Source organism: Chinchilla lanigera, unplaced genomic scaffold, assembly GCF_000276665.1.
Source record: "Chinchilla lanigera isolate Chin_1 unplaced genomic scaffold, ChiLan1.0 scaffold00007, whole genome shotgun sequence".
NCBI classification, from domain to species: Eukaryota; Metazoa; Chordata; class Mammalia; order Rodentia; family Chinchillidae; genus Chinchilla; species Chinchilla lanigera.
This window is the reverse complement of record NW_004955408.1, coordinates 15,458,653-15,482,059: the sequence shown is the minus strand read 5'-3', so window position 1 is coordinate 15,482,059 and position 23,407 is coordinate 15,458,653. Positions and strand designations below refer to the sequence as shown.

General features: G+C 36.7%; 1 protein-coding gene across 1 annotated transcript; it reads right to left on the bottom strand.

The window, feature by feature from the left end:
* Positions 1-2,406: 2,406 nt before the first annotated feature.
* Gabra6 (gamma-aminobutyric acid (GABA) A receptor, alpha 6) lies at positions 2,407-17,634 on the bottom strand. The gene is made up of 9 exons (XM_005376274.2): positions 17,251-17,634; positions 16,934-17,052; positions 16,293-16,360; positions 14,134-14,354; positions 13,967-14,049; positions 13,543-13,686; positions 13,002-13,154; positions 11,494-11,753; positions 2,407-3,468 (listed from the first exon to the last, which is right to left on the bottom strand). Exons 1-9 carry the CDS (start codon positions 17,286-17,288, stop codon positions 3,193-3,195), a joined length of 1,362 nt encoding a protein of 453 aa, XP_005376331.1. The 5' UTR covers positions 17,289-17,634; the 3' UTR covers positions 2,407-3,192.
* Between the last annotated feature and the right edge of the window lie 5,773 nt (positions 17,635-23,407).

Below are 23,407 nucleotides of genomic sequence, written 5' to 3'. Positions count from 1 at the left end.
AAAATGGACGAACAACAGAAAGAAAAGCAAGTCTCTTCCCCTCCTTTATATTGTAGGCAAACTACCTGCCCCTGGGCGAGTGTAGCACTCACACCCCTAATCCCAGCGTTGAATCATGGATCAATCATAAACTCTAGAAGCCCATCCTATGACTGTATGAGGCTCTGAGGGGACAACCAGACACAAATCAGAACACATCTCTTCTTCAAGCATCTTATCGCAAATGTGCAAGAGTTCTCTTCTGGGCTCCTGAGAATGTAGCAACTGTGGGCCTGAGCCTCAGCCCTGGAAAGCACCTCCTCTAATGAGCTGGGCTACTACAGTCAGCCAGGAGCCACCTTGTCCTTTAAAGTGTGACTCCCAGCTCTGGGAGTTTTCCTGTTAGGGATGCTGAGCTACTGTTACTGTCCAGGAGGTACCTTTTCTTCAGATGGCAGAGTCAGCTCTAAATCCTTTTGTTCACATGCCTAGATCATGTGGAACTTTTTTTTTTTTTTTTTTGTCTTTTCAAGATAGGGCCTGGCTAAGCAGTTCAGGCTTGCCATGAACTCATTTTGTAGCCTAGGCTGACCTCCAACTCACAGCGATCCTCCAGCCTCAGCCTCCAGCGTGCTGGAATTACAGGTGTGCACCACCACACCCTGCTGATCATGTGGAATTTATCTCCCCTTTGGTGTCTGCTTCTTGCAGGTGCCTTATCTATGTGGTTTACGTAACAGCCTTTCTCTTTTAAATTCCCTCTACTGTAATATCTAGAATAGTTTCTATTTTAAAGTCATAATTTGGTATCTAATAGCTCTGAGGACTGGAGTAAATCATGTCCCCATTAAGAGCCTCCATCCTTTGTCTTTTAAACTAGAGTGCAGGAGAGAGTAATAGTATAAATAGTACCTAAAGTGGTGTTTCCCAATTATGTTCTGGGGAAGGCTACTGCTAAGATTTCCTTTTGCAGAGTGATATAACCATATGGATGTAGAAATACTGTAGCATTCTAGCAAACTATTAAAGATTCAGTACATGTAAGGATAATAAAGGGAATAGAAAGCCCAGCAGGAAATAAACCTCTGACCTAACATCTCCGCCTAAATTATTCGATGAGGGAAACTATTATTTTGTGAACCAATAGTCCCGTCCTCTCACATACTCTGAAAAGATGGCACTCTCTGGAATTCTGAACAAGTCAGACACTTTAAAATTTCATGTTTTTAAAGATCATTTCATTGGGGAGGCCAGCAATTATTCTAAGTGGTTTTATTTGTCTGTTTCATCCCTTCGTGAGTGCTGAGAGAGTAGGTGGGTCGATACAGAATGAGTGGTAGGTAGGGGCACGGCAGATGTGAGAATATCAGGCTAGTTATAACAAGAAATGAAATAAAGGGGGAGAGAATGCTGCAGAGGGCAAGAGCACGCAGTTGGATTACGTTAGATTGGAACAAGTGTGATTAAGGCTGAGTGGAGGAGTTATGAATTCACCATGCCTGGGTAGGCTTCTCAGCTGCAGCACTTCAGTGCTATAGGATTTTAAACCTGTTTCTTTGTCTCTGTGCCTTGGTTTCTTCATTTCTAAAGGAAAAACATGGCAGTGTGTACTTTCTGGAAATGTAAGGAAGATGAAATGCGATGTAGTATATAAAATGATGAACACCTACACTTAATTTTTTATTGTACTCTCAGCACTATAAGCAAGCATTGTATAATTATATGAAATTCATTTAGATAGGAAAAAATAGTTAAAAATAACATAAGCTTTTTAAAATGGAAAGACCTGTGAAGGGATATAATGGGATTCACCATTCTATAAATGAGAATAGAGGCCAGTCTCCAAGAAAATTGAGATACTTCTATAAGGACCTAAAAGAGATGTTGGATGGTGATCTCAGTCTCTTCAATCTTAATACAGGGCTCTTTCAATTAAATGTGAAGTTGCTCGCCTGTGATGTTTTCACATTTCCCGAGACAGTGGCAGGAGTAGCAGTACCACAGTAGTTCTTTCTGGATTCTGAGCTTAGGGATGATCCGCACAATGTATTAGACCCAAGTGTATCTCCTGAAAGATTTATCCATTTGGATGCACCATATAGCACTTTTTCTTTTACTTCTACTTCTTGTTTCCCAGTAAAAATTTATAGAAGCGAAACAGTTCAAAGAAGCATCAGAACTAGCACAGTAGAAAGGGAGAAGAGCAGTCTCATCCTTTTTCATGGTAGGTTGAGTAAAGAAAAATGGACTTTTGCAGTATGAGCCCAAGTCTTTCCAAAGCTGGGAGTCTGAGTCTGGTTATCTTGTATCGTCTACCTCGCAGAGTCTCCAGGGACACTAATATTGGGCTAGAAATAAACAGTTCATCTTTGAGAACCTAAGAAAACTCTTTCCTGGCTTTATAGAACAGATCCAGAGAAACATGTTTATTGTTGCTTTATTTACTGTTACATTTAGGAAGGGGGAATACATGAGAGATAACTAAAATCATAATATACAAATGTTCCTCAAAGTTGCTTAGTTTGTCTACAACCTCATGGAATTATAGTAAGCATATTACTTTAAAAGGAGAATTTAGCCACATCAAACAACACTGTACTACAGAATAAATAAAGCTATGTACATATGCATATGTAATGTATGATCTATGTATAATTTATATGTATACAACACCATACTTTGTTGAGGTAAAAGAGCACAGCAAGGTTAAAAACAAATGTCTAAATTCAATACAAGCTTTACAATGTTACTGAAAGCTGTTTACTAGCATAAAAGTCTCCAACATGCTCATATAAACCTACTGATAAATATTTAGACCGTATTTATATTTTGCTCTCTGGAAACTAAGCCAAAATAAACATTTAAGGCAACATTTGGAAGTGTTAGCATTTCTCACTTTATTTGCCTTCTAAATGTTATTCACAGTGACAATTAAAAATATTGAACTGTGATGGGCAAACAGTGGCAAATTTATCTTGATTCCTTCTTACCCTCTTATTAAATTGTCTCTAATGTGCAGAAAAATCAGGTTTTTTCATCATTTTTCATTCTCAGTTTTGAAGGGCAGCATTACTGCTTTTTGTCCCATACATGCTTACTCAAAGCTATGAGTTACAGATTTTCAATTTCGATTTTATATCTACACTAGTCTCAATGCTAATTTTTAATGCAGAAAATGAGAACTTGTGGAGTACAGGTCGACCTGGCTGCAAGCTATCCAACACTGCTACTCACTTCCATTGTATCTTTGGAAAGATAAACTATCCAGTACACAAGGTTGAATCCTGCAAATGCAACTGGGAAGAGAATTCGAGAATACTGGTCTATTTTACTGGTGCCCCCAAAGGCAGGCAAGAGCGGTGGGGGTGTGACGGGTGTTGACTGTTGGTTGGGTCCTCTAGTGAGAACTTTGCTGGCCTCAGTTGATGGAATGATTGGCAAAGTCAGGGAGGTGATCCTTTTCTTCAGATGGTACTTGGAATCAGAATGCTGTGGAAAAAAGATACACATATTCAATGAAAGTAAAAGAATAGAGATCGCTAATTAGTCACTGCCTTTTTCACAGTGCCAAACATTTGTTGGCTACCTACCATAAAAAGTAAAACCTCAAAACACTCTTCACAGCATTTCATGGTGCTACTTTTCCGAAAAAGGATTAAAACATGTTTTTTTACACAATGATTTGCTTCCATCTTACATCCTAAAAATCAGTACACCCTTAACTGATACTAAGCACGTTCTATGTCTCAGGAAAAGACTAGCCAGGATGCCAAGGCATGGCAATCCCGTGGTAATGAATAAGCCCTGGGCAAGAGATATGGGAAATGGTGTGGGGGGGCATTAATTCCAATTTGGAATATATGAACAATTAGTTAAGAAAACCATAATTCATCTCATTGATACTATTCTTCTAGAAACATTATTGGCTTCTGTTTTCATATTCATACATTCTTCAATGTAAAGAAGTTGAAATTTAAGCAAATGACCTAATGGATATCATAGGCCAGTGTCCAAGCATAGAAAGAGCCTTAAATTGAGTGAGATGACTGTTTAGGCCTTGAAAGACATCAACCTCTTCTCCCAGAAGTTTTATGTTGAAATCCATGTATTTCCCATTCAGAACTTCTCCACTAATCTGTCTCTGTCTTGTGTCCCCAAAGTGATCCATTTACTAATCTTAGAATTGTTGCACTTACTCTCATGTCATTAGATTTTCTGTTCTCCTGACACCATAAAACAATCTAGTTTAGTCTTGAAAGAGATGTCTAACATATCAGTTGACAAGTGCAGCGGCTGGGCTTCAGAGAGGCAAAGCGCTTTGTTTGTGGTCGCACTGCCGCGGTAAAGTCCAATAGTCAATGGCAATGCTTGTTTCATCCCAACGTGCTCTTAACTCTAAAGTATTGAGCCCTGTTCAGAAATTGATTCTGTCTGATGTAGGTCCCTTTCATGCTATTGGAGTCTAGGGAGCACTCTGACTTTTCTCTTTTCTTGTCTACAACCTCCCACAATCTCTCTCCTCCAGGCCAGTTTCCCTTACTGGGTCACCACTTTCAAACACTTGATGTACATTACCTCTGATCTTGCAAAGTGGCCTAATTTCTTCCATGGCAGGAAAATCACTACTGTGCTGCCTGGCAGTGTATGCTCCTCACATGGGTAGACTCCCAAGGTTTTAGCCAGCAACCCTGCTGCAACAAGATGAGACATCCTACCTCCCCTGTGCAGGCTGAGCTGCAGGACCAAAATGACCTGCTGATGTGGTGACATTTGGGCTGCAGGAAGAACAACCCCAAGAACTGTTCTTTCTGTTTTCTCTTCTGAATTTTGCTATGTCATTTGCCCTGGAAGTTTCTGATTGTCTAAATAATAGTAATCATCATAAAGAGACAATCCCAGTGCATTTTGAGACACTATAGTAAAATCTGTCTCTGCACCCAAAGCAAAAGTGAATTTGTTTATTCAACCCTAATGTGACATAACCATGGTGAACTTCAAGCCAGGAATATCTTACCTATTACTTTAGTACTTTGCTAGGCACTCTGGACATAGTTAAATAAATAGGTCTTAGAGTTAGAAGAGAGTTTAAAGTAGTAGAAGACTTAGTCTGCTCATCCTGGAAGAAGATAAGTGACTCTATTTATTGAAGATTCATGACAGCTGAGGGCTACATCTGTAGGCTCACCTGTGTGAGGTTGGACCAGAGTAATGATATGTTGATCTCCTTTCATGCTGCTTCTCTGAGAGTATAGGCTTATTACCATCTTCCTTCCTATTATGTTTCTTAGCTCTAATTTGATTTTTTTACCTATTGAGTATGTTAGTAAGATATTCTCTACCTGAAAGACCAGGATGTGTCACTGTTTGATCCTTCAAACAGCACTCATCCTTTGGGTCATCAAAATGCTTTCCCCTATTAAAATGCCTAAAGATCCTGATCCAGTGGAAGGAGGGCAAGCCTCCAGAGAAGATTTCTTTCAATACTCATGTTGATCTTTAATTGTATGTGTTACCTGCCTGAAACCTGCATTATTTTTCCATTGGAGGCAGCCATGCCTGCTTTATTGGGATGAGGCAGTAAGTGTAAAACTGTGCAACACAACAATATGGAGCATTGTTTTACTTCCTCAGAGAGATGTGGAGTGGAGGAACTGTTTCTTAATCTTGGCATTGTCAGAAAGAACTTAATGAGGATTACCAAATACCCTGGTCTAGAGAGAAAAGACATCATTCAGAAGCAAGTACCATGGGATATTTAAATAAAACGACATTACCTGGAATTAAAGGCTTTCAATTGGATTATTCCTCTCCTCATTTACTGCCCCAGTCTCTATTACCCATAAATGAAGAGAATAGAACAGAAGAAACAGAAATCCCCAGATTATAGTTTCATATCTACTACTTACCTATGGTATGATTTCTGTCATAGATGTCAGACATTCTTATTCTCCAGAAGCTTGAAGTTTTTATCCTCAAAATTAAGGATAATCAATATTTTCCCCATAAATTCTTCCTCACATTTTCAACTAATTTTTTGTCTGTAATGTACACATTCTTTGCATTCTTACTACACTCCATCTTTCCTTTGCCTCATTGCTTCGGATAGCAAACTTACATGCCACCTGATATCAGTAATTACACCTGCCCTTACAGACTTTTATGCATACTTAGCTAGGGCAACTCAAGTGACTATTATCGGATCCTCCCTTCTAAGTGTCTGTTGTGTTCTATCTCCTTTTCTAATGTGAAATCTGCTTTTTGATAGAGGGAATATCATTTTCACTTTGAGTGCTTCATGTTGCCTACTCAGTACACTAAATATAGTTTATTCTTAATAAATAGTGCTTGTCCACAAGCCAATGAAAATCTAAATGCTTTCCAGGGATTTTTGGAGGGAGAAGGAATGGGAAGGGAGCAAAACATTTTAATAATGTTACATTATATTTTAATATATCCTTTAGTATTATGTTATGCCATAGGTATAATTTCAAAAAGTTTACTGTTGATAAGCCATACAAAGCATTTGCATGCATATTTTTACTTATTATTTGAAAGCATTCTCAATGTCACATTCCTTTTAGAAGGGAAATGGGAGCGGTAGTAGGAAGCTCATATAGGTAATAAGTGGTAAGTGTTCTCGGATGCCAAAGACCATAATCTTAGCAATTCTCATGCTATTCATCCCACTGCCTTAAGGCTTGATCTATCAAACTCAGAATTACTGACATTTGGAGTTGGATAATCCTTTATTGTCGAAGACTGTCCAGTGTATTGTGGGATGCTGAGCCATCCAAACCTCTTCTTGCAAGATACCACTAGCATCTTACACCCCAAGTTATAACAACCAGAAATATTTGCAGATCTTGCCAAATCTCCTATAAGTGAAAAATAGCCACCTCGTAGGAATGTGGTCTACAAGCGCAGTTGTTCCACTGCCCAGTAGTTGTTGGGCAGGTGGGTGGGGAATTTCCAAGCAGCAACAAATATGATATGCTAAAGGCAATACAACAGTCCTGGCCACCTTTTACATTGGATAATCAGCTACTCAACAATGGGAACTGGCAACTTGAAAAGACTGGGTGCCAATTAAAAAGGAATACATTGAATTCCTGAAATTAACAAAAAGCCAATTTTGCAAGCCATTTAAGCTACAGGTCTACATTAGACCCGCCTGCTCTATTATAAGCCCAGCAGCTTCAGTTGATGGTAAAATAGGCTTTTGTCAGAGTCCAGATGAGGGCTCAGCTTGGGGCTGTCACTGTTTTGAGTGGAATGCCTGTGGTTTTGAATTTTTCCATGGCTCCCCTGCTGCTGAATGCCATCCTGTCTTGGGTATTTTTAGAGCACCTCTTTGTTTTAAGTAATGTCATATTGCAAAGGTACTTTGAGTCAAAGTGAGCAATATGACAATCAATGATTCGATGTAGAGATAAGTCATTAGAGAAACATTTAGAGCACTTTTCAGTCTAATATTTTTTTAAAAAGTGCAGGGCACTAGGTGACTCTTCATTGAAATATTCTAGCCAGAACTGGGTTACTGAATGGACAAAGTAACTGCTTATAATGCCAGCATTAGGGACACCAAAATGAAAGAAAGTGTTTTTGACAATGTTTAGTATTTTATATGCTTCAAAATCCTTCATTGTAATCATTATGGGGAAAATCAGAACTCTACTGGGCTTTCCTGTATTTATATTGCAGCTGATAAGAATTGAGAACAGAGATGACTTCCGAATTTCTACAGAGAAGCATCTTATTGGCATCAGTGGTTCTAGAGAAGACCAGACTATTGTTTGGAAGGTGCGGAATAGAGTATTGCATGGAGATTTGATAAAATATGTGGAGAAACATCTACCCAGCTGTACCCCTTGTCTAATTCACCTCATTCTCTTTGTCAGTCCCACAGCAGCATAGGCTACCATGATCTTTCTGGTACATAGAGACTCTGGCTGTTTTAATTTAACCTTTAATTTCAGTGGACAATTACGGTAGTCAAAAGAAATCTTGACAAAACATGGAACAGGAAACAGTCTTTCAACATTCTATCCATCACATCTCTCTACAGAGGTGAGTGGAGCATGGAATTACCCTGGCACAAATCCTCACTCTAAAAGGAAGGGCATGAAGGACATTGTCTTACTTTTCCCTCTGCACTTAAGTTTCTAGCAATTGGCTCCCAGTTCAGGGTCAGGCTTATCTTTCTGTTCTCAATGTAAACATTGCTTCTGCAGAAATGGAGATGCCTTCAAAATCCTCCACATGGAGACACCTTTATATGGCTCTTCTTCATCCTACCCTACATATCTAGCCATAGCCTATATTATGAAGTCAGTGACTTTTCCCTTCCCTTGTTGAGTTTCTTTCTGGTAGACAAGAAGCTTCATCAGGGAATGACCCTTATCATTCTGCTGCACTACAAGAGCACTAAACAAGTACTTATGGCATGCATAATTCAATAAACATGTAAATGCAAATGAGGGCCAGACTTCAAAAAAAAAAAAAAAGAAAATGAATAAACAGTGTAATCAGTATAAATATAACTCTTGTCCTGACTAATGAAATTTTGGTCAATTTTGTATGTAGATCATTAAAAAGAACACTCCTTATGAAGAAAACATGCCGTATTAGGAGTAGTAACAGTACTCAGGGAAGTATTGATGAGGTGTGAAGGAGTCACTCTTAGGAACACAGTAATCCAAGGAAGCTGGGCATTGTAGCACATGCCTGTAATCTCAACACTCAGGAGGCTGAGGCAAGAGGATTGCTGCAAGTTTGAGGCCAGCCTGGGCTACAAAGTAAGTTCAAAGCCAGCCTAACTGCATAGTGAGACCCTGTCTCAAAAAGATAAAGAAAAAAAAAAAAAGAAAAGAAAAACTTCCAAGGAAACTAACGAGCTATGAAAAAAGGACAAGGACTAAACTTGGTCCAATGCACTATAGGTATGCTCCAGGCACTTGGGAGGCTCTGAAACCATACAACAGGAATGATTCTAGTGTCAAGATAAAGTAGTACATGAAAACAGTAAGGAAACTAGAGAGAGGCTGCTAACAATTTTTTCTCAAAGCCTAAAATAAGTTCTTTCTCCAGTTCCACACACTTCAGAAACTGAAAGCTGATTAGTCTACACAGCCCATCGCAGAGTTTAGCTTTAAGGTATCTGCTGAGTTTGAGTCACAGATTTTAAATACTTGAATTTATTTGTCATTGTTATATAAATTTCAAGGTCAATGGTAAAAAGTAATAAACCTTTTACTTACACAAATTCTAAATAACTTTCTGTGAAAAAGCAGTGAACATTTTAAAATATAGAGCTTAGAATCACGTGATGTACCCAAGCACATAATTTCATCTCAATTTCTCCACAGTAGTTTGCTACTTCAATGTCCAACTCATTCAAATGTTTTGATTACAACTGAATAGGCATTTTCAAATGTCATGATATTTGCAAGAAAAAAAATGACCTTGCAATTTGCATAACACACACTGCAAATGTGTAATTTATGTTTGTTCCTCTACATTATATAAGGCAACTTGCCAAGTTTTGACATAAATAAAAAAAATATAAATTTCCTACCAACTATATTTATTTTTGATATCTTCAAGGTTTCCGTTGTTTGGTTATTTTCATTTCTAATTTTTGTACTTTAGACTCTTAGAAAAAAAATTCTAGTCAATGTTTTAAAATATTATCAGTGGAGGTAGGTTTAGAAATATAATTTTTCATAAGGAAAAAAGATAATTTATAAATAAATGTACTTCAGGATGATTTAAGTGCAAGTTTTTACACAGCCACTCAAAGGATCTATTTTATATGAAGACCTGAGCTCTTAAATTCTATCCTATTAATAAATTACACCCTTAAAATAATGACCTAAAGGGATAGTTGCTCTATGACTCTTTCATAATATGTAAATTACATGCTTATGTACATGCAGATTACTTAAAGCAAAATTCCTTGTTTTGAAAAAAACAATAACGCTCAAAAAGGTGTAAAATTTATTTTTCCTAAAAAATGGCTTTTAAATTTCTCAGACTAAGTTTTTAAACTAGCATATTTTTGTCACAATATAGATATCTTTGTGAACTTTTAAAACATAAACAAATAGGAGGAAAGTATCACTAAATCAAATGGAGAACTGGAGGGATGAATTCACGTATGTTTTAAAAATGTTTTTCCCAGTGATAGGTACTCTGGTGCATTTGAGTCCCTGAGAACATGTTGGGGTGGGGATACCCTCAGTCTCTGTAATGTAGATATCATCTACATCTACCTGTAGAAACTTTAGAAGCAGTTCCTATGTTTTCTGCAGATTGGTAACTAGCATTTGTTTCTGAAACTATTTCTCCATTTGTAAAGAAGATATTTAAAATGAATAACTGGATGGCAAATATTTTCTTTCCCTTTGCAACAGTGTCTAATTTAAAAATCTCTACTTATGTCTCCACTTATTATGAGAAGGACCTTTTTTATCTCTTGGAGCAAATGTATATAGTTAAATAAGCTCCTGTTAGCCAATAAATTTCTCACATTTGGGAAAGTAAAATGTACATAGCGTTATATTTTTTATCATGAAATTAAACCAATGACTACTAAGATGTGTATAGTTTTAAGATTTTGAAATGTTAGCTACAGTTGATCAGTTAAAGAAAATTTCCAGTTCAGTGTTTCCTATTCAGCTTTTCAGAGTAGCAACCCCCTTTCTCTAAGAGCTACTCTTTGTGACTTGTATTAAAATAAAAATTTATACTTATAATCAGTTTTGCAATTTGTTTTAAAAAGTATGCTTATTCTAAATGCTGTGAGAATTTATACATATATGAAACTTACAGCCCTTTATATATTAATGTAACTATTTTTTCCTTGTTCAAAAACTTTTGGGGACCATGGCTTGGCTCATAAATTTACCATAAATCTATGAGCATTTATCACAGATTATAAACCTTTGAACATAAACTTACTGAGGCATATTCATTTATTAAACAGACATCTATGTTAGAATGTTTTAAAATTAACCAAATATTTGGATTGTGATTCAAAATTTAGAGCTTCTATTACTGTTCATCTCTTGCCCTCCTGAAATAAGACAGCAAGCAGATTTCTAACAAAGAACTCTTCATTCCATGGGCATCCCTGTTTTCTTCCTTTAGACCCTGAAGCCTCATTATGAACTTTATTTTAAACTTTATTCTCTCTCACTGGTGTAAGGAAACCTGTTCAAAGGAAACATCTAACAGCTAAGCAGAACTTTCTAATCTCCTTTGAGAACCTAGAATCTGCCTGTACAAGCAAGAATGATGAAAGAATCATGCTACAAGTTTAAAGGAAAAATATATGAAGGGTTGTTCCTTGGTCCTTTTCTGTGGAGTTGGAAGCAAAAACTGGTGTTGCTCTTGGAACTACAGTTATATAACTTGTGTTCAATTAATATTATTTTCGACTGTTTATTTCTTTGCAGTGGCTCGTTGGACTGCTTTTTCTATCTGGTGGACAAGATTAAAAAAGAAAACAATTACCACAACAATCTCAGCTTCCAAGGGTTCAGTCGCCTTTGATATTGATGCTGGGGTTGTGGCTGCAAGCTGTGCCTTCCTCTTGGCCCTCTCTGTCTGAAGATTGGTGAAGTAGTTGACAGCTGCAAATTCAATGAGAGCAGAAAAGACGAAAGCAAAGCACACAGCTATGAACCAATCCATGGCGGTTGCATACGACACCTTGGGCAAGGAGTGCCGGGCACTGATGCTTAGGGTGGTCATGGTTAAAACAGTGGTGATCCCTAAAATTAGAAGGAATGAGACATACAGTATTAATATAGAAAATCCAATAACAGGAGCAAATGAAAATGTGTTGCTAGGGAGGATTAAATATTCTGCCACAGATCAGTAATTTTTGTTGTATTGCATTATAATGGTTCATAATCATCATAAGTATTATTATGTTTCTATCATTCAAAGTTAATGCAGTGAACTATATGATGTATTGCTCAAAGAAATTGTTTGTTGAACTGAATTAGGTTGACTTTTGTACAATATGAGTCCTGAATAGTTCTGTTTATTTGCTGCTCAAAAACGCATCTAGAATTTATGATCAATTTTCATGAGGAGAAGGTATTTCATGAGGAATAATCTTTCATTACAATTGAGAAGTCTATCTGGTGTGAATATTAATATAAAATTAGGTTACTGTAGTTTTCTTTTTAATTAGCCTAGTTTTATGGTGAAGTATTTACCCATGAGAAAATAAATTTCATCACTAATCTGTGGGCAATTTTCCTGTGTAAATATGGACTTGGGGAATTTGAACATTTAGGAGATGTACAACATTGGTGGTCAACATCATTATGCAGACATTCTCTATATTTGCAAAAAGAAATGTCTTCTAATATAGTAAATTTACCAAATCAGGATTTACCTGAGATTTCAGTTCAACTCAGATCTTTCCTATATACTTAGGATTTATAATCATGAAAATCCAAAAAACACAGATTTTGTTGCTGATAACATAGTCAGTTACATCTTTGTCTTAATTTGTATTGCTTCAGTAACATGAGTATTTTATGTGTCATAAATGGCACTAAATATTTAAGTTGAGCCATAGGAAATTGGTGCTATTTAACTATTTTTAGATTGACAAAAATGAACATTTTATATGATTCATACTAATGAAAGAGGTATTATTTACATATATATGAATCAAATATTTTGCTTTTGTTTGCCTCAACTGACACATCAATTTTTACCTTTCCACTTTTCTTTCATTATGAAAAATGCAAATCAATGTAAAATACTGTTAACTAGGTCAAGTGAAGCTTTAGGATACTGGCCAGAATTGTTGTTGGGACTTTTTGTTCATTATTTTCCATGCAACTTGTACTGGAATGAGAGTGATTTTACATAATATGTATGTCTGAATGACATTGAAGTCTGTTTCCTTTGTGGATTGAAAAACGCACTGGTGTGAATGTTTACACAAAATCCATAAGCAAGGAATAGATAAGAGAACTAGACCACAGAGTGAGGCATACCAAAGACAGTTCTTGCTGGGACTGACTCCTTATTAATCCAGAAAGACACCTGAGAAAGAATGACTGTCATGATGCATGGAGTATATATCTGGATCATAAAGTAGCCCATCTTCCTTTGCAAGTGGAAATAAACTGTCATTATTACGTATTCACCTGTTGGAAAACATGTATATCAATATTGCCGTTGACAGTCTGCAAAAAGAATGCAGGTACACATAAATCTTGCAAGGTTTTAAAGTAGCTTGGACTGGAAGATAACAAGCAAAGGCATTTTTCAATATATGACAAGGTTACTTAATAAGCAGCTGATAGAGCCAGAAGGCTATCAGTTCACTGTTTTCAGTTGTGTTTTCGCACAAAACAACATATTCCAGGGTTACACAAATCTTTATTTGCACCTAGTTGCAAAACCAGTTTGAGTTAGGTGTATGTGCCATATCAAAGAGCAATTAGCTAAGAATGACTAATGTGGAGGAGAAATAAATAGCTATTTTGAACATGTACACTGGAGTCACCTTGTAGGAATTGGTCAGATCCTTACCTGTGTTAGATTTAATTGTCTCACTCGATACTGTCTGTCCAAGCAGATCATACTGCAGGAGGCTGGAAGATTCTTCTGGGACTTCCACTGAGTAAAGTGGTCCTTTTTTCCATGTATATATGATTTCACTTTTGGGGTAAGCATCTGAAGTTTTGTAACAAACATAGCAGTGAATATGGTTAGTTGTCTGTTTTCATAAAAACATCAAGTGTTGTTTACAGAAAAAAGATTTGCAGCACAAATTCTCTTTATGATTTTCCTTAATCACAGAGATGAAAACCTCTCTGATACTGAAAGTAAGTATATTCCTGGAATCAGAATGAAAGTGTCATAGTAATATTTATCTTTTTTTTCAGCCTATAAAACCAAATAATAACATGTTTTGAATCCATTCTTTGGCTCGCAGAGGTTTTTTGTCACTTACAACTCCCAAACTTGAGTGGACAAGCATGTCCATCCATAGGAAAGTTGACCAGTCTCATGGGACAGTCAGCATTGATGGTCAGCCTAGGGACATTGAAACAAATGGTTATGAGTTAGCACAGGGGTCAAATTTCTGGGCCAGAGAAAACAGAATTGGAGAAACCTCACCTCATGGTGTATAGAATTGTTCCATTCTGCATTATCCTGAAGAGTTTGTTAGGGGTTGTCATGTTGTGAGCAATTGACTTTTTACCATTTCTGAAAAAAGTGTCAGGTGTCCAGATTTTACTGACCATCAGATTATTTAAACTCAGAATCTCAGTTGGCCCCACAAACTTCAATCTTTCATCAGTCCAAGTCTGACGGAAGAAAACATCCATTGTGTACTCCTAAGGAAAAATCAAACCCTCACACAGGCTGGAGAAATGTTTGATAAAAAGAAGTCCATTCACTAGCGAATACAGCCAATTCAAAAGTTTAAGCAATAAATGAACCTTCTGTGGCTGTAACTTCTCCAGTTAATCTAAATAATAATTTAATAATAAGGAAGTAGTAATTTCATACTCAACATATGGTTCATGATTATACTCAAATGATTTATAGTCAAGTAATGCTTTTGGTGAATCATTTTTCTCCAAATTGAAAAGTTTGTAATATGATTATGAAAGATGGCACTATATGAACCTCTTTCTCCCATCATGACTCTGTTTAGTGTTCTTCTGTATCTGTCTAGCCGGTATCTATGTACCTGCATTATCCTTCTTAATTTACAAGAATAATGCATAAAAAAACTGTTGTCTGGGGTTCATGCTGCTTTGCTAGCATTAGATAGTCTAACCATTCTTCTTAGCACCTTCACTGAGTCTCAGAGCGTTACAGTGCTATTCAGTACAATTTATTTCAGTAAAATTTATCTATTCTAAGAGCAGATAAATTCTATTAATTAGCACATTATGGCCATATGTCATAATTGTTGTATATTATTATCAGACAATGAAAAAGCAAATGTTACCATGATTAGGCTAAGTGTCACTTAAGCATGCCTATCAAAATTATGATTTTTAGTTTTGGATTATACGAAATAATGTTAAAAATGTTACGAGGCTTATAGCAGAAGTCAATGATAAATTATAACATTATAACAAAGCATTGACAATAACTATCTAGCCTACTTTATTAATTCTTTTTCATTATTTATTACTACAAGTTCTAATTATATTTTAAACATAATTTATTAGGGAATATACCTATAGAATAATGATCTAAACTGTATTAGGGTTTTCTCTTATAAGCAAACTTTAGAAAGAAACACAGGCATGACACAAAATCCCCAATATATATGGAGTTAAATAATATAGTAGAAGGTGTTTTTTTTAATAGTTGGGGTAAATCAGTATTTGAATGAAACATCTGATGCTAAACAGTTATTGGGACTTGGAGCTATGCTGTCTTTCTCTTCAAGTTTTAAGATATTTGTCTAGTGACAAAGCCTGTCCTTTCCATCTCCCTTGTTTGCTTCCTTTCTTTCTTCTCCCTACCTTGTTTCCTTGCTTTTATTCCTTCCTTCCTTTTCTACTTATCAACTCAAAAGAAAAAGATGAAAAAGTCTCCAATAGTTGTTTATCTAGAATTTCATTTCCCTAAATAAAAATTAATGACACACTTCTTTAAAGATCATTTTCTGTATTTACACATTTGTATTGATATTTCATTTCAGGGTAATGTTACCTGACAACTGCGAGGGAATATCAGGATACACTTTGTTCTAGCTCAGGTTTTCATTGCCACTTACTATAAATACCCTCTTACGAATCCTACAGCCATCTGTAGCTGGAACAGAGTCCTCAGAACACCCACTGGTCTATCCGCAATGTAAAAGGTGAAATGCATGAACCTTTCCAAGTACTCCTTTATGACTTTAGTAAAATGTACTGATAATTATGTTCTACAAAAGACAAATATATTTTAAATTTCATAGATACAATATGGCATAGAACCATTTTTTTTCCCTTTCCTACAAATTTACTAAGATTTCAGGAAGGAGAAATTCTTACCTTTGTGGGAATCCCCACGTGATATGTAAATGAAGAGGATGTAATCTTAAAAAGTCCCTCAGCTTAAAATGTTCAAGCAGAACCCTTCATGAAAAATGAAAGACATTCAGCCAGTAGTAATCTTCTCTACTGGCCATGACCTCCCAGCATGAATACACATATTGCATCATGAATCTGAAGCCAAGCACGGTGGCAATACCCATTTTCATTAGTACTGGGACTCAGCTCTCCTCTCTTAAATAAAAATATCCCTCTCACGCCGAAGTTACTCACCATCTCCACATCTGACACAGGCCCAAAACTGGTCACATAAATATCTGTTTTGACTTCGGTGACAGCACCTGAAATTAGTCCAGAGAGTTGGGGTGATCACCACCAGTGATGAGAAGGGTGCCCAGAAAACACCACAGAGCCCGTGCGCACAGCTAGAATCTGCAACCAGGGCAATATACTCCAGCCGTGGGAGTTTTTGGGTCTTTCAATTCTGAAAACTATATAGGTTGCCTAATTTTGCATGTATTATAGTGAAATTGGGAGGAAATTAAGAAATCAAGTAAGATCTATATCTATGTATATATCTATATCTATCTATCTTTCTCTGTCTATATGTTTCATAAGGCAAACACTAAGAAAAGAATTTTACATGGAGAACTTCATTTTGCACTCCCCCTAACCTATGAGAAAAGCACATCCATATGCCCACCAAGGTACTGAGGATCAGAGTGTTCAATAATGTGCAGAAGGTTGCCATTTGAGAAAAGGACAAAAACTGGATGCAAGTACGGCCTTTCTCCGGTACCCTTACACCTTGTCATTCTGAAAAACTACCTGCTTTCTAAGCTTCTGGCTCTTGGAAGCCAGTAAGGGATGAGGAAGGCACAGTTATTGGGTCTAGGAACAATACTCCTTCTTACCTCCAAATCCTGGCCGCAGCCGATTGTCATAGCCTTCAAGCAAGTTGTCCAGGATCCGACTAACATTTTCTGAGTAGAAATTGCCTTCATCTTCAAGTTGTGCCAGGGTATTTTCTAACCTGGAGGTAGAGAGAGTGAATCTATGATTCTCACTCTGGCCTCAGAGAAATTTTGTGTAGGAGACCCCAGTCCACTTCAACGTAAATACATCTTCTACTGCCACTGGCTTCTGTTATAATTTGATACAAAAGTTATCCCACGGATGTATGCTTTTCTCTCCTCTGAGATAAAGGGAAAATTCAGAAAAAATATCTTACCATAGAATAATGTAAAGCCGAGGCAGAAGTGACACCATCCTGTGGTTTACTGGAATACTCCTGATCCGCTCTCCTGAGACAGTCAGCTAGAGAAATTGTCCAGATCCCTCATATCCCTCCTTGCCTGCTTCCAGTCAGTACTCCAGTAGATGAAGGGGTTGCTAGAGAAACTTTGAGGGTTCTCGTTGCTTCTGTTTTTCTTTTCTGTCTTTTCAGATGGAACGAGGTAGTTTGTGGTCCTAGACTATGCCCTGCAGATTGCAGCCTCCTTTGGCATACTCAGTTAAGAGACGCAGATTCCGAAGGGACAGTGCATGACAGGAGATCAGTGACAATAATCGAGTAAGGCATTAGGGGAGATTAGAGGGAAGAACTCCACTGCTAGTTTTGGCATGGAATTAGCGGGACCTGTGAGGAAATCTGGAAAGCAGTGGCATCTTGCTGATTGAGATTATGTTCCAATGGGCTCAGCATTTATTATTTCTATGGTTCACAGAAGGATTCCTACGCTCTTACTGGTTAAAAGGCAAACAATATTGGGATGTTCCTGGAGTCTCTTTCTGATTTTCACCAGCTTTATTGGTTGCAGACATATCGTTTATATTTAAAAATTGCTCCTTATCGCTTCTCGGCCTTTTGGCTAAGATCAAGTGTAAAAATTGCTCCTTGCTATTTATTTACCAGCACTTCTACTATACCAGAACAGCTGCTGGACACCTTGCTGTTAATTATTTTCAAAAATACTTTGTGTATCCTTCCTGTTGTAGTCATGGCTTCTCAGGTAAAGATATGGAATATACTGTTATCTTCAGAAATTTGATTAGTTTCATGAATGCTGCTCATAGGAGATAATGGCTCAGAAGTGGTCAGTTAGGGTTTTCCATGCAGAAATGTTACAAAAATAAAGTATTCATGTACATGACAAAGGATAATGTTGCCGGTGCTATTTTAAAGAACTGACACAGGTCGAAAGCAAACTGAGTTCAAGAAATAAAATTACATACCAGTTCTGGTAGGAGGAAGTTAGAATAAAAAGAGTCCACTTGAGCCTTAAAATTATACTCTTTAAGTGAAAACAGTAAAAATCATGTTAATAATAATAAATTTAATATAAGCTAAAACTGTAATAAATACAAGCATTGTGAAAGTTCAGGAACATAAAATAAAGAATCCAATATCTCAATTCACCTATTTTTGCCAGTTCCATTTATTCATCCAGTTCATAATCCATATTTTCAGAATCTAAAGTCTACAATAGCCATGGCAACCACACACATATATAGCATAGATTGTAGAGCCACATATAAGGACATAGCATAAATCAGCTGGGAAGTATTTCAGCAAATTAACAGTAGCTTAAAACAAACAAGGTGAAGCAGGAAGAGTGCAGGCTTTCCTGTGATTTTAAGATTACTGCAACTAACGGTTACATAGAATTTTCTGGTTACCCACCCAAAGGCTGAATTCCAACATTTCTTGTAAGTGCTTTAAGCAGTTGTTTCCTTCAATCGTTTTACTTGTGCTGCAAGCAAAGCTGTACCCTAATACTATCCCTCACCTTTGAATTCCTAGAAAATAATTTATCAGGGAAGACCACATGACAGTCCTGTAAATGAAGATGTTTGCTGTGCTCACTCTTACGCAAGGAAAACTCTCCTATATTTTCCTGTTCATGGTCGAATCCAGTTTCCACATCTCATGTCATTTGCTTCATTCTCCTTTAAAGCATGGTCACTGCTCTTTCCAACATATTTTTCACTTAAGTGTATTATGCTTCTACTTAAATCCCTGAAGACCTGGTATACATAATGCTATTAAATAACTATGTTCGTATCTGCCGTACGTTACTTATTTTTTATTTCTTTTTTATTTTAAACAGAATAAAAAATTACTTCTTTATTCAAACATAGACACCCATGTGAACTCTGTTACTTGTTCAGTTTGTATCATTTCCATTTGTGTGTGTGTGTGTGTGTGTGTGTGTGTGTGTGTGTTACCGGGAATCAAACCCAGGAGATTGCACTTGCCAGGCAGACACTGCTGCTGAGCTATCTCCCCAGGCTTGTATCATTTCTATCAAAATGTTAAACATCCATCTCTGCCTGATTTATGTGGTTGGAGAGAAAATTTAGTGAGATCTCTAAGACTGGATCATTTTTCACATGGGAAAAAAATTGATCATGGTGGAGATTGTGTTTCCATATATTCCTCGAGCGTATGCATGCTTTTCTTGATAAAAATCATTTATTCAACAAGGAACTCATATTTGTTACGTTTGTCTATAAATAAGAGATAAACATATTCATTTCTATTTTTGGTAAGTTTTAATCAGCTCATGAGGGAGAAAGAAGACCTTTGTTACTCCAAATAGGAAAAAAAACCTATCCTAGAAATAAAAGAGTTAATAAACTGTGTAATCTCATTTATTTCACCCCTGTGGACTGTGCCTTAAATCTTTAAACTACTTAAATTCTGTAATTATAAGAATTCAAATTATTCACACATTTCTGTCAAAATTGAGGTAGTCAAGATCTATTAGGAGCACCACTAAGGAAATTATAATTACTATTTTCTTATGGAAACATGAAGAAAAGGGAGTTTAACAACAGGACAATGGTATGTTTTAGGAATACGTATAATTATCTTTGTAGCTGTTTGATTATGCATATCAAGCACCAGGGTTTCCTCATTTGGATGCAAGCCTTTCTCTGAACAACTTGAGAGTGTTTATGTTAGACCCGACCCTATTGCAGCAGTTTCTCAAAAATAAATTCTCTGTTGGAATCACCTTGGACAGCCACTTGTTTGCACTGTGGTTCATGTTTAATGAGAAGTCTAGAGCTACCATCCCTCTCAACAGTGCTGATACGAGCATCCTGGACATCGTTTTTTAATTCCCTGTAGTACTAGCATAGGCATAGCTTTATATGTAGAAAATTCCTTATCACAGATTCAGAGATAATCAGGGAAGTTACTGCACAGAGAAAACAAATTTCCCGCCAGAGAATCAAGGCTACTTCCCATGACACAGAAGAACCATTTTTGTTTACATGAATAAATAAAAATTAAAATAATCAAGGTATGTAGAGAATTGTCTCTTAGGGAGCATGTATTTCTGTCTTCTTCCAGCAAATCTTCAATGGTATTTTCCCAAAATGAGAACAGAAATGAAAACACAATTGTGAGATAATGTTTTCTACAGAAATTGTGCTCCTTCCACAAGAGGAGGAGGGTATGCACCGGCATCCAGTGCATACAGATGAGGCATGCCGTTAAATACTCCATAATTCATAAGGCGAGCTCCACAACACGTAACTATCTAACCCAAAATATTAATAGTGTCAAAGTGGAGAAACATTATTCTAGCACAGAACTCACATTTTACAGAGTATTCCTGGACGGGACGATTTGGCTCGTCAAATAAAACTATACCGAATCATCCTTTCCAGATAAGTGTCCCTGAAAAAAAAATCTTTGTTTTTTCCTGTAATATACTGAAGACAGCTACTTCCACAAGCACACAAACGTACCTATGTTGCTGAGACAAATGATGTAACATGAGTGAATTGTGAAGGAAAATAAAATAAACAACAAGTTGAAAGTGCATTTGCAAATTATAAAGCAGTCACTATGCAAAATATGCAATAAATTACATACAGATAAGGAATCTTAACTGTTTTATGAATAATGTTATGTTTTTAGGTCCCAATAAAAATGGTGAAGAAACATGAAAGATGGCTATGATCAACCAAAATTAATGAAATGCAAATGAGACAAAAACTTTGTAAATTCCTCTCATGGTCATAAATCATTAAAAATTGTAATAGGTGGATGTTCAATGAAGTGTGCTACTTGGGGAAAGATGATTCTTCATTAGATGTGGCTGTGCTGCATATTTCAGTTTATTTAAAAATTTCTGAAAGTTGCCCACTAAATCACTAACGCTGTCTGTGTGGGAACAACCAAATATGCCCCTAACATTTCAAAATGCTTTTTAAAGGCAAGTTGTGGCTTCCAATTAACTGAGTGAAAGATTCTTCATTTAGACTGATGCTCATCATTAAAATATATGAAAATCTCTACTGGTTAAATTTAAAGAAACTCCTGACATTTGAGCTGGATAATTTCTGCATCTACAAGTTCATGATCAGCTCACGGTAGATTGGCAAAAAACTCCCCTCAACACCTTCTCCATCAAAATTAAGTGCAGTCATTCATCACTTAGCAACAGGCATATGTACTGAGAAATGCATCAAACACATCCTTAGGTGGTTTTTGTCTTTGTACAAACATCAGAGAATATTATTTACACAAACCTAGATGGAATAGTCTGCGGCACACCTTGGATACATAGGCTGTATGGTATGTATGCTTGTATCTGTGATTTACTGCTCCTCAAAATGTTGCATGGTGCATAACTTCATATAATTGGACAGAGTAGGGGAGAAATGTGTCTTTGGGAAAAGTGAAGACTTAGAGAAAGGCTTCTGATTACCATTATTAGTAAGGAAAAAAGTATCTTTTCTAACAAATAAGGGAGACAATAAGCCATTCTCCACAAAAAACCAAGCAAGTCTGGAAGAACCAGCTGATAATACCTTTCTTGCCAATACCCTCACTGGGAAAGAAAGGAAAGACTTGCATGGAGACACCGGAGAACACGAGGAGGTCTGACATTCTTCCCTGACCAATGGGTGTATACATGGATGTAGACATCAGCATATCTTCCTTTTGGTCCATGGACAGGAATAGCAGTGTACATAACTTCCCCAATTGCAACCAACTAAAAAGGTAGAATCACAATACAAAACCAGCATGTTTTAAGTAGAAGGAAGGGTCAATAAACAGAAATCAGCAAAAAGTAAGGTATTCAGTTCTACCAAAGAAATAATTTGTAGCTGTCATTATCTACTCAAAAATGGAATAGGCTTCCATGGGAGAAAAAGAGTTTCCTGTTAACACCCATGGTGGGGCTGCATGTTTCAGGAGGAAATTAACAGTATTCCTCGAACATTCAGCAGGTCAGAGGCTATTTGAGGTATTCTAAAGAACCATTTAACAGCACACATATACATTTGGATTTAAAGAATCTATTGTAAAGTTTCTTTAGAGTGATATAAAAGAAGAATTAAAGAGATTCCTGGGGGTGAAATTAACTCTGGAGGAGGAAAAAGGAGCTGTCCTACTAAGTTGAACTAAAGCAAGGAGGAAAAGTGGTGGATTACATAATAATGAATATAATAATTAATATCTATTGAAGAGAATATCTCTATTTCAATCATATATGTTGACATTATCTCTATGCTATGCAAATTTTCTGCATGGTAGCTATTTTATGTTATTCTACCAAAGATGAAGATGAGATTTGCAAGAGGTACATTTCTACCCTAAGGTCCCAAATTATTTCCAACAGCAAGTGTATACTTTTACATGGTGTACTTTATGTATGTCAGAGCTCACTTCTTTTTCTAAAGACACAGCACTTAAATTCTCTGGACCAACAGTATTGTCTGTATTGGTGTTCAGGGAGATCCACTATCTCAGTGGCCTCTAGAAAACCCTGCGTGACTCCTACTAGAGATGGAGTTCAATAAGGACAAAATTGCTCTGGGAAGCAAAGGACAATAAAGGGACATTCCTCTGGGCTGCAGCTTTAAATTGTTTTGGTTTGGTTAGGAGTAGATTATAGAGCATATTATAGGGTACCCGGATGCACCCAAAAGAATAAGCAAGCCATAGTCATTTCAAACCTACAAACACAAATACTGAGGAAGAGAAAGCCACCTCTGAAATAGAAGTGTATGAATTTATGATTTATGTTTGCTGGACAAGTACCATTGTAATTTAACTTTTATTTATGAAGTTTTTATCATGTGCTAGAAATATAGAAATCTTAGAAAGATACAATGGTTATATTCTCAGTATTGACATCCTGCCTCATAGAACTGATAAAACACTGAGTGCTAAGGACTACTTATTAACCTTATGCTGCTATGCAGGCACAAGACTGAGGAAGCAACTGTGGTAGCATTGGGGACTAGTGACCATTTCGTGGAAGAGATAACACTCGGACTGAAATTCAGAGATCAAATACATTTAGTAGATTGGCAAAAGCCATTCTAGGCTTTAAGAAGAGCTCAGAGATGAGACAGTGCCT

Excerpts from the sequence above, each read along its gene's own strand:
- Gabra6 (XM_005376274.2), bottom strand. The coding sequence starts at position 17,288 with ATGGTGTCACTTCTGCCTCGGCTTTACATTATTCTATG. Across the intron at positions 16,361-16,933 it reads GCTGCGGCCAGGATTTGGAG|GTGCTGTCACCGAAGTCAAA; the intron begins GTAAGAAGGAGT and ends GACTAATTTCAG. Across the intron at positions 3,469-11,493 it reads TGGAAGCTGAGATTGTTGTG|CATTCTGATTCCAAGTACCA; the intron begins GTAATTGTTTTC and ends TTTTTTCCACAG.